Genomic DNA, 16411 nt, shown 5'->3' with positions numbered 1-16411 from the left:
TTGCATTCTCAGTGATAAAGTGGGAAGATTCAAGCTGTTGTTCTGAACCTTACAGAAACAAATACATAATCTAGGCTTTTCTAAAAATGGACACAAAGCACATAGGCATTGAAATATTGGATTACGTGAAGACAAACAAATTATTTGAACAATAAGTTGATCCGTCTGAGAAGAAGCAACCATTGATTCATCTCTAAAATCCTGCCCCTAAACACTGACCACCCAAACAGGCATCTGCCGTTGAACCTCAGTACCTTGTAGTCATTTATGTGCAGGAACTCGTCGATAATGGACTTGGACTTCCTCTCGATCTCCTCCTCAGACAGAGCAGGTCTGTCGGGGTTCTGGACCACTGGCTCAGGTTTCGCTGTCAACGTTGAAAAACAAACGGTGTCAGAGCAAAATTAAGATCCATGTCTGGTGTACTCTGATTGAATTTCCACGTAAGCACCAACTTACTCCATTTTGATTTGAATAAATATAACATATCACAGATTATAAGCAAAACTTGCTTTCAAAAAAGGTACAATTTGTGATTCAGATGTATGTTTTTAAGGACAACATATCTAAGAAAAACTATTCACTGACTTGACTATAGAAAATACACACAAAAGCATTTATGGCCAAACGCCTATTTGAAAACGATGTATGGTATGGGGTTGAAACCTTTTGGCTCCTAAATTGATTTGCATGTGTAAAACAATATACAAGTACATGTAAATGAGGTTAAAATAAAGTGATGAAGATGCCCTTATAGTAATGTTTTTGAACAAAAGACAAAGAGGTGGAAATCATCAGTTATGATCAGATGAGAAACTAAAATTAAATACAGTAGGTTAGTTATATTATTATAAAATAATTGATTGGAAGTTAACATTTTAGCTACTCCACAAGGTAAATATTCATTTTTTGAGTATTGTAAATTAGATAAGGGCAAAAACAAGACTTTAAAAACACACAAAACATGGTGGTTAAGAGCTAATCTACAATAATTTCTATATTTTACATTTGACTGTATAATGTCATACGGTATATAATTATAAGAAATGAATCCAGGCTTTTTAATGCTTGTTCATGGCTCAAATCAAAAATCATAGAAAACCAACAGAAGGGTGCCACTAGAGAGTATATACAGTGTATATTCTTGTCATGTATGTCCAGTGTTGCGTGTCTCACCAGGTTCTCGGACTCTGCTGCGCTCTGGCTCGGTTTTGTCCTCCGTGACGCTGGTTCTCCGCGGCTCAGCTCCCTCTCGCTCCCGGTCTCTCCGCGGTGGCTCTTCGGGGGTCTGACTCTCCAGCAGCTCCTTTGAACTGCCCCCCCTGGTGAACGGTCCGGGCCGTGAGGATGGAGGGGCAGAGGTCAGCTGCTTCTCACTGCGCTCTCTCCCTGCACTGCTTCGGCTGCTGGGAGTCAGCAACAAAAGAAAAAGCAACCAAATACGTCAATTAGGATGATACTGTATCAGAGAGATGAACTATCAGAAGCGCACGGATACCCCCCTCAAAAGGGCAGGAGCTCTAACCATGACCCTGATGTTGTTGTTTACCTTCCCAGCGCTCTCCTGGAGTCAAAGTCTGGGTTCTGTGGAGGAGTGGTGGAGGGTTGAGGTGAAGGCGTCGACTGCAGGGCGGAGTAACGATTGAGGCCAGCTGTCCGGGATAGTTCTGCAATGGAAAGAAAAATACGAGGTATGAATGACCAGAAAGTCCAGGTAAACACTTGTAGATTATTAGAGTTCATTTGTTGTTGCACTTGAGTCACTGTACTGCATATGTTGTATGGAAGAGGGGAAGACATACAAAATTCAGGAAAGAAAAAAATCTCTAGTGAGCTTCAGGCTTAAACTTGAGGTGTCAACAGAGGTGCTGGCCAGATGGTCTAGGGAGGGGGTTTGGGATGCTGCTAGACTCTAGCAGCATCCCAAAACCCTTACTGCAGAACTGTCCACTACAGACAAACTAAGATGCATTGCGATCAGGGTCGGATAACCCTCGTCCGATCCGTTGGTGTGAAAGAGGTATTGGACCTACAATGATTAATTACCGTGATGACATGAAGTTTACAATTGTTACCACTCAGATCTTGATGTCAACAAGCACTTAACAAGCGATATCTGAGCTGAGGCAGAGAGAGACAGCCAGAGGGATAACGGGTTAGTGTTACCTCAGAGTCCTTTTTAAGTGTTTTGCTAAAATGAACGGGCCTCTGAGACACAAGATCAATGTTTCGATCCACTGTGGTGTTGGATCGGTTAATACATGTTTTCTTACCTGAGTCACTGGCCTTGGCTCCTCCACTGCTGCCCTTCACCCACGTGACTTGAGCCCGGGGACCCAGCTGGATCTTCTCATCCATTTGAGGCTGCAAAAAGAGAATCATTTAAGAACAAGCTGCCAGCGCACACTGAAAAAAAACTGAGAGCAAAAAGCAAATGGGCACAACATTTGAGACAGGATAAATGACCCAGAGTTAAAACTACAGGTATGGGATTGTCACTTTACCGTTGAGCTGCCAGGAATACGTCAATCGGTGTAGATACTAATACACACGCGTTACCTAACCCAAACAATCTGAAGACCAATCACTCCCTGACATTATTTGCTCAATAACTATGCTGGCTTTAAGTTTACTAAATTCCTCAGTGCTCCATCTTGATTTAAGATAGGAATCAAGGACAAGTAGCACTCAAAATACAGTGTGTATCATGTAGTATATTACATGGTTTGTCAGAAAGGATTAGTAAAATGAGTGTTCTCCTAGTGCAACATGGCCACATTCCTCCTGCGGGTCTAACTCTTTTTTTCTTTTTACAAAGCAGTGCCTCGTGGATCCAGCAGGGGGACTGGGCACCACTGAGCACAAACCACAATAATGTAGATCAGTTGAGGGCAGGGACAGTGAAGGAGTACACATGATGAGCCACAGGACTCCTCTCGGTGCTGTGTACAGAAACTTTCTAGAAGAACACTTTCCACTTTCTTCACGACACGAAGAACCTCAACAATTTATAGAAATTAAAATGCAGACCTGACGATATTCAGCCAAGACTCAGTGAACAAAGCAGCCTGGAGATTCATCACACAATAATCACGCTAAATAAAACGAAAGAAAACGCTGCAACAAAGACCTCCAGGCCCTCTTTGGTCAAGTATGGATGGTGATCGATTCTTAGATGCACCGCGATTCTCTCTAGAACGATTCAATGCTCGATTCTGATAAGTTAACAATTTATAAAAAAAAAAAAAAATTGAGTTTAGGCAAGATTGCAGGAAAAAAACTGGATTATTTTTACAATTTTGTATCTATACACATGATATAATAAGACATACATAAAATAATTAGGCAAAATGCATATAGGCTGTTGATCTACTTTTTCCCATAACATGTGACCACCTCATGTTTCATGTTCTAAGAAGCCAATTCTCCTCCTTTAAACATGACTCAGCCTCTGACATGGAAGATCACCTGGAGAGAAGGTGACTCAGCATGTTTGAGGCTTAAGCATGGAATGACTACACAATAATAACCTCAGCAGACAAAACATTTCATCACAACTTGTGTCAAAATCAAAGAAACTCAGAATTTTACGCATATTTTTTACATCACGCATGGAAATGTACATTAAAAAATTGAGATGCAACAATACTCGGTTTAGAAATCTTTGGCCTCTGAATCAAATTGTGAGTGAAAAAAGTGAAAAAAATGAAAAGAGATGCGTTGGTCCTATTTCATGAAGTTTAGCGCTTGCTTGGTTCATGTGTAAAAAAAAGAAGCAGCATGTGTCACCTTGGAGATCTTTGGGATCTTGGTGGGGTCGATGGTCCTGCTGTTCTTCGTCATGGGCACAGTGTTCCAGGTCTCCTCTCTCGGCATGCGCTGCTGATCTCGCTGATCTCTGGGATCTACCACGCCAAAGAGACAAACACACACGAAATACATGGTTTGAAATGAATTCAGTGGAAATCTAACTGTATTTTAATTCATTAAATCGACTGGCAACGCTGACGGCGTGATGCTTTTTTCTGTTTCGTGCTACACATGATGAAGTATTACAAGTCAGCTGGCAGAGAGAAGGGAGTGGGGGCGGGGGGGGCTTCCTGTCTGCTGTTGGGCACAATAGCATCTCTGCAGGCTATAGGGACAGGAAGTCTGTCTGTCTGTCTGTCTGCTTGCAGGCTTCCTGAGTCACTGTAGCCGTGCCGATGTGTCTCTAAGCTGTAAAGAGGATTTAGACTGCAGGCCTGACCTGGCCGTCTCTTGCTGTCCTTGGAGAGAAGTTGCTGCTGCACTTTTCTCTGCTCCTCCTGCTCTTCAATCTTTGCCTCCTTGTGGATCTGCTCGATGGTTTTCGGGCCCTGGTCGGCTCTCCTGGACACCCAGTTGTGCTGGAACAAAAACGAGAACCACGATGACCTCGGAACTGAACCGTGCAGTAGTTTCAAACTGAATTCGTTCCCTTGATCGGACCCATTTCAACACAGCCCAGATACAGCAGTTAAAGCAAGAATCCAGTTGTGAGACTGAACGGCTGCCCTAGAGAAAATGTGTACCATTTATTGAATTATGCCTTATATAAATGCAATACTGCACCACAAATTCAGGCATGGTGCCTGAGAAGTGCCAGACATGTGTTAACAAGGTTATCAAGGTTATTCAACTTGCATTATAACCCTAATTAGATATTCATTTTTGGGCCATTCCGTGATGCTGAACATGCCGTTGGAGCCATTGCACTGCTTAAGTAGTCTTGTTGTAATTGTAATTTTATATATGACAAGGGTGGAGCACAACGGGGCTGGATTCTGTGGTCCCAGTGTCTTGCCACCCCCCCCACCCCAACAGTCCATGTATTTACTTACCGTGTTGGTTAATTTGAGCAGGACAACACAGAAAAACATGTTACTTCAGGAGAAACAATGTATCAGATGTAATCTGTGTTCCCCTTATAATTGTACAGGCTACCGGGCGAGCCGCCAGCCAATGGGAAGCCCCGCCAGGCCAGAAGACTAAAAAAAAATAGCCTTTTAAATGCTACACTGCGTTTTAGGAAATAAGGGGAGTAACTGGTGAACAAGCTTTAAATACGGACACATCTTCTAATTATTCTAATTGAGTAGGTAAGGTACAGCAGTTTTTGAAGCAGATTTTTAAACAAGGAATCTTTTCCATTTGAAAGAAGGTTGGTTGTTTTATAAATGAATATGATTGAATGACCAGAATAACAAGTTCCAGGAGGTCTCAGAGATCAATTAGACAACATCTGTGGGGAAATTGATGGTGAACCAGAAGTGGCCTGAACATAAAGCAGGACAAAACGAACATCCCAACCACACACTTACCAATCTCAGGTCTATAATGTCTTGTAACATAAATCGTATCCGGGATGAGGTCTTCCTCTCCTTGACGATTTTTTCCATCTGATTGAAATACTGATCCATCCGAGGCTGAGGAAAGAGAGAGGGAGGGGGTTCATTTGAGACATGAAGGTTATACTCTCCTTTTCTCTATTTAATCTACCGGACAGCGGGTTTCAGGGATTTCTGCATTATTTCACTAAAGTGACAGCTCGGTCAGTTTGTTACTCGGAGCAGAGGCTGTCCTGCCTGCCAGAGATTAAATTGGAACAATTTGGTAGACGGCAAAATTAAAACCGTAATAGCCAGAAGGTACACCCACAATTCACTGTAATGGTCCAACATTAAAACGGCCATGTTCAGAAAATCACCACAGTCCACATGATTAAACTCATCTAAAAGGACAAAGGGATTAATGACCACGTTCTGTAGCATTTAATGTACAATGACTACACCTGTATGTTGGTAAACAGCATAAAGATCCTTCTGGTTACATTTACACTGCTACATTTTCTTTTTTTGGGGCATTTTTAGGCCTTTATGGACAGGACAGCTGAAGGCATGAAAGGGGAGAGAGAGAGGGGGGGGGGAGTGACATGCAGCAAAGGGCCGCAGGTTGGAGCCGAACCCCGCACCGCTGCGCCGAGGACTAAACCTCCACATATGTGCGGCCGCTCCACCAAGTGAGCTATCCGGGCGCGCAACATATTGGTTTTTAAGCCAACAACAATCGCCGTGCACACCAGTAGAAGAACTAATAACTTACTAACACGCCCAAACCGCATATCTCACCAACATTCTCGTAAACTGGGCATGCCGGGGTAAACAGGAGGCAGCATGGAGACTCCTTCCATTGCTGGTTGTTGCCACGGTAACATTAGTAGCTTGACCCAATCACGTTGGCGTCGGTGTTGCCAAAGGTCTCCGTTTGCGGCCGTTGAGAACACAACCCTGGAGATCCCAAACCAAAACGGGTCAGAGGGGTTTTCGAAGGTCTCGGGTTTAGGGGCTCCGATGCGCCAGAGCAGTGTGAAGGAGGTGTAAAACGGAACAAAAGAGATTTGTTTTCGAACCAAAACGTAGCAATGTGATTGTAGCCTCATTAGCAAACAGAAAATGAAACAAAGCAGAATTAAGTTGCTATGATGAGCTCATAGCAGGCTCGCCTCAGGTCAGAGGACTTTCCTTTTGCATGGTTGCACCCATAGACGATCAGGATCAAACCACATATCGCAGTACAGCAGAGAGAGAGAGAGGGAGAGAGAGAGAGAGAGAGAGAGCAGAAAGGCCCGCGGGTCAGTAATGTCTCTCCAAGCATCCGAGGACTCTCGCTGGGAGTCCGTGATGTCGGGAGGGCAGGTCAGACCGAACGAAGCAGAGCATCCACTGTTTCCTCTCAACCTCTCAACGTGAAAAGTTCCTCCTCTGCCTCTGGAACTGAACGTAGCCCAGCTGGTGTGGGATCCAATCCCACCAGTACTTTCTCTTCGTGTCTCTCAAAACTGTGTTGCTGTAGATCAGAATCACCTCCAAAATCACCTCTATCAACTGCCAGGTAAACACCCAAATACAGAGGAATTTCCTTTTGTGGCGTGTTAGCAGGGGCACACTGACATCAACTGTTCACCTTGTGACATCCGCCCTGGACACAAGGTCTCAATTACTTCCTTTAAATTTCTGAGCAAGTAAAGCAAGTATTTACTATAAGTATTTACTGCTCAATGTGCCAGTGAGCCCATAAATATGTTACTATATAACAATAACTGTCATCGTAGGACAGAGCCAGGCTTGTGGTTTCCTTGTTTCCAGTCTGTGTGCTAAGCTAACTTCCTGGCTGTGGCTTTGTATTTACCATTCAGACATGAGTGGTATTAATCCTCTCATCGGCAAGAAAGCAAATAACATTTCCCAAAACGCTGAATCAGTATTAGCCACGTTGGCTCGCTTAATAAATCAACTTCTTTGGCCCTGCCTCACCTTGGCCTTCTCAAAGTCGAGGTCCTTGCCGATGGTGGTGAGCAGCCTGCACAGGCACTCCAGAGACTCCTCGTCGTGGTTCTTCAGCAGCTTGACAACGCAGTCGTGCATTATGGCCTCCGTCAACATCTTGAGCTTGAACAGCTCGCCGATGAACCTGATGTTGCCGATGGAGCGCCGCCGGGCCTTGTCCTTGGCTTCCTCCAGCTCTTCCTGGAGCCGCTCGCGCTCCGTCGTCTGCAGGGAACCAAGGGAACATGGGAGAAATGTGCACCCTGGAGGTTATCCCAAAGCATCTCTGCCAGAATTGTATTCTTTCCCTCGTACTCAAAATTGCTTTGTTACAGCTTGAAATCGGGTGTCACACTTCCTAGAGAGTTAGAGAACATACCGATGCAGCAGAGTCCAGCTCTTTCTGCTTCCTCTCGAACACCACGTCGTCCACCTTGTCTTTCTCGAACTCCTTCTGGCAGCGGTTTAGCAGCAGCTTGCGGAAGTTCACTGTGGTGTTGGGTTTGTCCGTCATGGGCACCTTGAGCTGTACAGAAACAGTAGTAAGTTACAAACTAAACCTTTAAAAACGTTAAACGTGAACAGTGGCTCGATTGTCTTACAGACGTGGCAAGAAAACTAAACTCTAGACTTTTCTGCAACTTATACTGAAAGAAACTGCTGCACAAAAGAAACAAATGTGTGCACAACCATTTTTATTTCCATGAGTGGCTTTTTTCAAACGTAAAGCCCTAATATGTGTATATGTATGCATGCTTTAATGTACACTTAGGGTTACCTGCTCTTCTTTTTTTTTTTAACCAAAACTCAAAATGTTTCACCCACATTGTTTTTAACAGGGTTCCAGAGCATGTGAGCGGAGCGCGAACGAGTGCAAGCAGAGAGTGCGAGCAGGAGGATTTTAAAAAGGCTGAGCACTGTCTTATCCCATGCTCCAATTACACTCCGGTCCTGCTCACAAAAATGAGTCTGAAGCACGCCTGAGCCTGTCCCGGTTCCTGCAGCGCCAGCCGTACATGCAGGGGATCTGAGCCTAAGCCAGAACCCTTCATCCAGCGGACCTTTTGCTGGCGGAGTTTTGTATTTTGGCAGCGATCTAAGAAGAGCGAGATGAAATCTGAGTTAAGTGCGGAGCAATATTGAAGCGGCAGGAGTGTACAGCCTCACATTCTCACCGCTGCACTCCGCTCACATGCTCTGCAGAGTTCCTCACTGACGAAATGCATTTTTCTAAGAAAAAGGGACCCATTTAAAAAGTTAAGAGAAGACATACAGTATTTCATATTTTACTAACAACAAATTTATGTCAAATAGTGTAACAGTTGCCCACAACTTTAAATTTCTTCTTGCAAGTCATCAGAAAATGATAATGTTCACATTATATCCTAACACCTAGTGAACTGTGTTGTGTTGAACAGCATCATGTTGTACTGAGGCAGAGATGGTTTTAAACCCCGTAATCTGTTGGTGACTGTACGTTGAGATGCAAATTGATTAGGTTTTATTTGGGATGAACACACGCAGAGCAGAACGAGGTTAGATCGTTCATTTGCTTCCTGCCTGCTTACCATGGCGAGGCAGCGGCACATGTTTCCATAGGCCACGGAGAAGCTGGGCTCGTCGATGGCCTTCTCAAAGACCAGGTCGATGACCCCTTTGAGCCGCTCTTCGGTGTCGATGGTCAGGTCCGTCACCTGCTTCATCAGCTGGTTGAACTTCTGAGGCGTCAGCTTGTTCAGGATGCTGCGTACTTTCTTGAAGAGATCCTGAGGGGAAGCCGTCATGATGAGGCCATCAATCAATTATTTGAAGATTATCTTGGACAACTTACTCTGTTATAGGGTTCTCTGTTACTGGTAGTTGTTGATAAAGATAACATTGGATAACTGTCTTGTTATTATGTGACGTGGTTTCCTACCAAGGTTGATTAAATCAATTATTGAGTAATAACAAACTCTCATTTTGTTTCCCTTTACAGAATTAGACCAAACAACTGATTCTGTTATAAAGCCCTTCAATCGAGTGCATTGCCTGATTCATTAATAATAAAAACAAGTCTGGTGCTGAGGTTTGGAGAGCTCCTCCGTTGTGGAAGTGCATGTGTGTATATTTGGCCCTACCTGTGTGTTTTGCGCTACAGGATCCTCAGCCAGCACCTCGGCCCTCTTTATGCCAGGTTTCCAGGCATTCTCCGATTTTTTCAGCTGAATTTCATCATTAACCGACACGTTCATGATGATCTTCCTGGGTTGAGGCCGCCGAGCCCCGATGTTCATAAGCTGCGATTGCAATGAAAGAATACAGCATGTCAATATTTGTCGTCACTATAAGTTGCCAACTACACTATATTGCTTCTGAGCAGTCACGATAACACATCGTCTATCTGTAATGGAAAAATAGACAGTATATAACCAAGAATTCTCTGCCAGAAGACTCATTATTACCTTTTGAAATCTATTTAATAAAGAGAGACGTATCTGTACGTATGTATGCGTGTGTGTCAGTATTTGGGGGGGAACCTGCATATCACACAGAAAACTTAACAGCAGCGGGGGGGAGGGACCCGCCTTTGACTCCAGGACAGTTTGTCCCGCTTCCAACATTACATGATTGCTGGATATACTAAACTAATTTTTCTTCACTTTCCTGGATCACAAGCAAATAAGAGCTGAAGGGAACATCGCGACTGTGTGGAATAAGGTTGGGGGGGTGCTAAGTTTTCAGTGTCTATTTTTTCACTGAGTGTAAACTCAATAATAAGCCATTTGCTAACAGTAAATATTAAACAAAGCCAGACACTATATGGTATGAAGTTGCTGTGAACTGTAGCCTACATTCACCACTTCCAACCAGAGGCAGAACGTAACGTAATCTCGGAGATTATTCCTTCCCAGCGCTGTGCAATGCGAGCAAATCTCAGAGCTTAACCGGGCAGACGCAGCAGTTTTTATCAGACTCACCCCGGGGTAATTAAGTCTACTGCTTACTTACAACACTAATAACAATGCCGTCGCCAAAATGCCCCCGCCAATCAAATCCCCTACTTCACCGTTAACTGTCAAGCCACTAACCCTGTATGGAAATGAACACCTCTGCTGAAATATTAAATTCGTTAACAATCACGCGACATGAGACAACACCATCCCTCGCTCTAATTTCAATTTGCTTTGCAAAAAAATCCATCAGTGTTGCCAAAGCATAAGAACAAAGATACATATAAACAACAACAAGGAGTAAGTTAATCTGATATAATAATACAAGTGAACAGGACACACACACACACACACACACACACACACACACACACACACACACACACACACACACACACACACACACACACACACACACACACACACACACACACACACACACACACACACACACACACACACACACACACACACACACACACACACACACACACACACACACTGCAATGTTCTCTGTCAGGTAAATACAGTAGCACGATATCTTCCTCTGAAGCAGCTTTACAGTGGTTATATATTAAGTGTTCAGGGTCCTTCTGTAAGTACTTTTGGGGCACAATTTGGTTTTGAAGAATTCTACAAGCGGCCAGATTCAAACGGCACTGTACTGTAGTATATGAAATATGAAATTCGCTCTACTCCCCCTGCATCAGCTAAAGAAAACAGAAACAGACTGTGTGTTGCAGCAGCAGCACTTGAGTACCGGTATGTTTCCTATAATCAACCAAATCAAGACTATGACAATGGTTAACAGTGCTTGGAGTGATTTATTGGAAGTGTTCTATGTTGAGCCAGCCACTGAACATTTATAGATGTCGACTGAAACCAACTGGAACCTACTGGAAGTGCCTAAAATTGCCAACATCCCATTATCCTCCCATTTTTAGGGAAAGGTTTGAAAGATGTGTAGTATCTGCTCCACTTCAGATCAGCAAGTTATCTGTTAAACATGAGGACCAATTGTGCGGAAAGTAGGAATTGGAGGGAGTGTGTGTGAATTGATAATAATCGTGGCAGCTTGAGCGTGTATGTGTGTGTGTGTGTGTGTGTGTGTGTGTGTGTGTGTGTGTGTGTGTGTGTGTTGGTGTGTGTGGTCCTTGCACGTGTGACTCACTGCAGCGCCTCGTCCTCCGGTCATCTGCCTGCCAAAATCTGCAAAGGCAGGTGTGAAATCAGGTCCTCTGGAAATCACCCGGGAATCCACCACTCGAGATGGCAACTTGTTTTGGTTAATCTGCACCACACATAAAATACACAATACATCATGAGACACACACACAAGATGAGCTGAACAGCAGGGGGAGCAGCGATTCCTACTAATAGTGGCAATGGGGTAAAAGGAGTCCGCCTGGTGATAGTGTGTCTATGTGCATTTCTAACCCAGTGGTCCCTAAAGGTGACCCTCTTTAAATGACAGTCATAGTACATTAACAGCTTTTGGATTCTGCATATTCACTGTACTGGTGATAAATGATGCTCGGCAGGATCAGAGGGCCAATCAGTGAGAGAAGTCAGAACCAGATGTGGAGGGGCAGGAAGAACAAGAAAAAAAAAAAAAAGGAACACAGGAGAGAGCGAGAGTGAAAGAGAGAGATAGTTGTGGGGGAGGAGGGAAGAACAAATCCAGCTCTTTGTCTTTCAGCTGTCCTTGACTTCCTCTCGACTCTTTCCCAGTGAGACTGAACTTTCTCCCTCAGAGAAAACGAGACTTTGGGATCGTACATCGCCGATCTGGTTGTTCTCCTGGAGAGGTGGGGGAGGGGCACGTACTCAACACTGCCAAGTGTGACATAATGGCAATGTGATTTTAATCAAAACAGCATTTCAGCGGGCCATATGCTCCACCCATACGTATGTGTGGATCAGAGGAATGAACCAAACTCTGTGCGCTGGATCTTTGATTCCACACAAGCTAACAAAATATGTTGCTATGAGCTAATAATGAACAACCCTGTTCAAAAGAGGTTTATTCAAAACTGGAGCTTCTATTAATGACTTCTATCATTTAGTCGCTTGGTCTTTGAAAGCTCCGAAAATTATGAATAATTTCCCAGGTGAGATTTTCAGCTGCTTGTTCTGTCCAAATTACAATCAAAAAACCCAATGACATGGAATTTACAATGATATAAACAAAAGAAAAGTAGAACATCGTTACATCTGAGAAACCAAAACCACTGAATGATTGACTTTTTCTTTTTTTTTTGTCCACCGACTCTTAATTTTAGCACAATTAAAGACAAAACATACAGTACATATTCATTTCCATTCGCAGAGCCCAATATATGAAGCCACATTTAGAGAAGGACTTCCTGAAGAAAACTGACTGCACAGGTAGCTTTTAAACAAAACGTTTGGGACTTTTTTGGTAGATTTAAGGACACTAGGGTCTGAGTGTGTATGCAAGGTTATGGTTATCTGCATTGGGCTTACTCACCTTGTCCAGCACCACATCACTGATGGGAGGGAGCCCATCAGGCTTCTGTACGCAAGCTGGCATGAACTGGAAGCCCAACAGGAAGTCCCTGTCATACTGACGCTTCCCACTGGGCTCGGCCAGGTCTGGCCACCAAGCAGGGTTTAGGAGAAAAAGAGAAAATATATAAATATATAAAACAGACAGTAAGACAAGCAAAAGCTACACTAAGACAAGGCAGAGACCAACATTTGAATGTCAACACACAGAAACCATTGATGCTACTGAGGAATCTGTTGTATTTTTTACAGAAATATTTTGCCTGTGGTAGCTTTAAGCATCTGACCAATGAACGGAGCCTTTCTAACCTTCCATTTCCAGGGGGGCCCCTGTGGAGTTCTCCTTGTCTCCCGGGGTGGCTCCACTGTCGCTGCTCTCCGTCTCTGAAGTGTGACCTGCCCCGTTCCTCATGGGCTCCATCTCGGCCTCCCCGTTCTCCTCTGGAGCGGCGGGCTTTCCGGCAGCCTCGGGGCTGCTGGCAGGAGCTGGGGCCGGGGTGGGGGTGGGGGTGGGGGGGAGGACTGATGGCAGGGGCAGCGGGCTGCTGCTCAGAGGAGCTGGCTGCAGGGCCTGGTCTCCAGCAGGCTCATCCACTGGCCTGGGCTCGTCCTGTATGAAGGGAAGTTTCAGTTTTCTGAATGATTGAAAACTGCTTTATTATCATTTAGCAATATAATACATTCTTAACAGCTTAATGGTTGTCGCGCTCATATGTAGCATTACAATGTGCCCAAACAACACTGTCAATAATTATCAGTTACAGAGCTGCGAGGAGATTATCTGCAGACATGGGGGAAATGGAAGGCCACATAAAGAAAGGGTTTAAATACAGGAGTGGAAAATGAGGGATGAATGATTCAAATAATAGTCAAGGGCAGGGGACTCAAGGATGAATGAGAGATGATGAAAGGCAGAGAGGGCAGAATGGGTCAGGTACTAAGAAAAGACAAAAAGGGCGACATGTAGGGAGTACAATAGGCTTGTTGCATCAGGCAGTACCACTGGTGAAACAGAGTGGACAAGCCCATGCTGGTATATGTTTTTCTAAACCTTCCATATTGCCATTATCTGACATATTATCTGTACATGCAACCATTTACACACAGTGAAAAGGTTCTTCTATTTTTTTGTTTGTATTGCTATGTTACATGGTCTATTGGACAATCAATCTCAGCGAGACACTATACTTTTGTTGTTTTCAAAAATAAATTAGCAGCTTCATGTGGGGGCGCTAAATTTGGTCTCCAAGAGAAACAAAAAAGAAGCAATTAAAAGTAGGTGACACCGGTTTGAGGCGATGTGAAAATTCTCCCACAGCGACAAGCCCAGAGCAAAACTATAAAAGAGAGGGAACGAGAAAAGAGGAAAAGAGGTGATTTTACATACAGTGGGCTGGGTTAGCAATGATGGATAACTCCTCGCGGTCGAACAATAACACCCCAAAGTCATTTATGCCCGCTTCCCCACACACACACATGTGGAAATCTCTCTCTCTCTCTCTCTCTCTCTCTCTCTCTTTTCTTACCTCATCATCCTTTTGAGGTGCATCGCCAGTATACATCTCTTCATTTGGTTTCCTCCAGGTCTTTGGTATAGCAGAAGCAGTCTGATTAACTGCAGGGAAATATAAACGGGCTTTAGGTCACCATGGCTGCATCTCTTTAATGACAGTGACAGGTGTCGCTCTGCAGCAGACCCACAACTATTGTTCACCAAACTACTTCCACTTGTTAGCCTGTATTTGGTTCTGATTATATGTTATTCTTGGCAAGCAAAAAGACTAAAATGTGAGGATAATCTTACAGGGCAACAAATACTATTTAAAAACGCGTATTGTAATTTCCAGGTTTTTCTGAAGGCACGGCAACTACTCCCTAACTCTGACCAAGCAGAGAGTTTATTCTATACGTTATTAGGGATTCAACTCTGTCAGCAGAGTGTAATAGAATCACTTAAATGTGCAATTTCAGCACAGAAAAAAAAAAGTAGTGTAGTCATAAAACAGCCTCTCATTTTTCAGCTGGACTATCAACTCAGTATTTGGGACACTAGAGTCCAAAGAGTCATTACTCCTTTGTTGCAAGTTAAAAAAAGGCTACAATTGTTTTTACAGTAGTTGAAATACACCAGACCCAGTACCTGTAGTAGGACTCTTCCTGGTGAGGGCTTGTTGTTGGGACTCCGTTTTGCTGTCAGTTATGCCTCCATGTGTCTCTGTCCCTACTATGGGGATGAGGTCTTTAGTGTCTAAGCACTTGCTCGCCTCATCGGCCTCTGCCGGGGCCTGCACTAGAGGCGGAAGGCCAAGGGGGAGCAGAACTGGCAAAGCTGAGGCGGGGCTTGAGGACAGGGTCACTGGCACCACAGCCACGGGCGTCAAAGGGGCGAGCGCTACGGGCAACTCTGGCCTCACGTCACAGGGAAAACTTTCAGAGGAAGAGGCCTCTCTGTAAGTGGGAGCAGAGGCCTGGGGCTGGAGTGCAGCTGAAGACAGAAGAGAAGGCTCCTGTGCCACGGTGTCCAGCTCCGTCCCAGAGTCTGCATGGCCATTCAAAGCCTTGGGAGCCGGTGCTGGAGAGGCACCCAGGGTTCGAGGGGCGTCGGAGAGAGGCTTGTCTGCGCTGGGAGTCTGAGGTGGCGCCAAAGAGGGCTTGTGCTCCCCGACTGAACAGGCTGAGGCAGTTGACTCCCTGGCTGAGGGACGTTCTCTGTTGTTGGCCACTGAAAGGGGGAGAGTGACAGGGGCGGTCATCAAGGCAGGGAAGGGAAGCTCTGGTTCAACAGTAGAAGAGGGTTCAGATACAGGAGCTTTGGCCTCAAGTCTCTCTACAGGCGCTTCAGGCTGCACAAGCCCAGGCGAGGAAGACTTCTGGACAACTGGCTCCAGTTTTGGCGTATCATCTGAAAGGATGAAGAGTTCAAATAAACATACAATTGAATCTTCACAAAGGTAATAATATCTGCAGCATATACCGTACTTAACAGTGTTTATTTTTAAATAGATAATTTGTGAGAAGATGCTTAGATGGAGATTAAGTTCATGAGTGGGACAGTTCCAGGCTCAATAAAGCAGACAGACAGAATGTGGTGTTGGTGCAGACCTGGCCCTGGTTTGGTGTCTGAAACCCCGGTGGTCGCCGGCTGCTGCGGCTGCTGCGGCTGCTGCGGCTGCTGCGGCTGCTGCTGCGGCTGCTGCTGCGGCTGCTGCGGCTGCCGTGGCTCCAGCGTGTAGACTCCAGGATGGGCCTGCTGGGGCTGAGGAGGCTGCTGCTGCTGCTGCTGCTCTGGAGTCTGGCTGCTGCTCAGCTGCTGCTGCGATTTGAGGTAGAAAATGTGAGGATAATGAGGGTGCGGCCATAAAAACTAGCAACACAGAAAACCAGAGAGGCACAGAGATGTAGGCAAGCACGCACACCAACAAATGAACAAACCAGCCCAAATGCAGGATTAAGCAGAAATAAGGAGTCCAATGGGGTGTGGTTAGATTAAGAGGATGGCAATGGAGGACAAGACAGAACATGGAAGATCAATGTGGGAGGAATGGCAGGAGGAGGGGAACAGCTCATAACAATGCAGAGGGAAAGGATAGAGGGAAAGATAGA

At 44.9% G+C, this 16411-nt stretch overlaps 1 protein-coding gene across 13 annotated transcripts in view; it reads right to left on the bottom strand.

Annotated features, from left to right (window-relative positions):
• The window catches only part of eif4g3a (eukaryotic translation initiation factor 4 gamma, 3a), a 54495-nt gene that overhangs the window by 8150 nt on the left and 29934 nt on the right, over positions 1-16411 (bottom strand). For 7 of the 13 annotated variants that reach the window (XM_032514221.1, XM_032514217.1, XM_032514223.1 and 4 more), the window contains 17 exons: positions 15911-16121; positions 14949-15710; positions 14335-14423; positions 13118-13418; positions 12771-12895; positions 11451-11570; positions 9467-9625; positions 8915-9112; positions 7726-7872; positions 7335-7571; positions 5343-5447; positions 4250-4388; positions 3790-3905; positions 2274-2364; positions 1550-1667; positions 1177-1406; positions 255-367 (listed from right to left, as the gene is read on the bottom strand). In XM_032514221.1, the coding sequence (XP_032370112.1) occupies positions 255-367; positions 1177-1406; positions 1550-1667; positions 2274-2364; positions 3790-3905; positions 4250-4388; positions 5343-5447; positions 7335-7571; positions 7726-7872; positions 8915-9112; positions 9467-9625; positions 11451-11570; positions 12771-12895; positions 13118-13418; positions 14335-14423; positions 14949-15710; positions 15911-16121 (3261 nt within the window). The remainder of the gene's footprint in view (positions 1-254; positions 368-1176; positions 1407-1549; positions 1668-2273; positions 2365-3789; positions 3906-4249; positions 4389-5342; positions 5448-7334; positions 7572-7725; positions 7873-8914; positions 9113-9466; positions 9626-11450; positions 11571-12770; positions 12896-13117; positions 13419-14334; positions 14424-14948; positions 15711-15910; positions 16122-16411) is intronic. The other 6 variants (XM_032514220.1, XM_032514230.1, XM_032514231.1 and 3 more) reach the window with 2 other exon arrangements.

This window comes from Etheostoma spectabile, chromosome 4 (genome assembly GCF_008692095.1).
Source record: "Etheostoma spectabile isolate EspeVRDwgs_2016 chromosome 4, UIUC_Espe_1.0, whole genome shotgun sequence".
Taxonomy (NCBI): Eukaryota; Metazoa; Chordata; class Actinopteri; order Perciformes; family Percidae; genus Etheostoma; species Etheostoma spectabile.
Note: the sequence above shows the minus strand (reverse complement) of the source record. Positions and strands in the feature narration are given on the sequence as shown.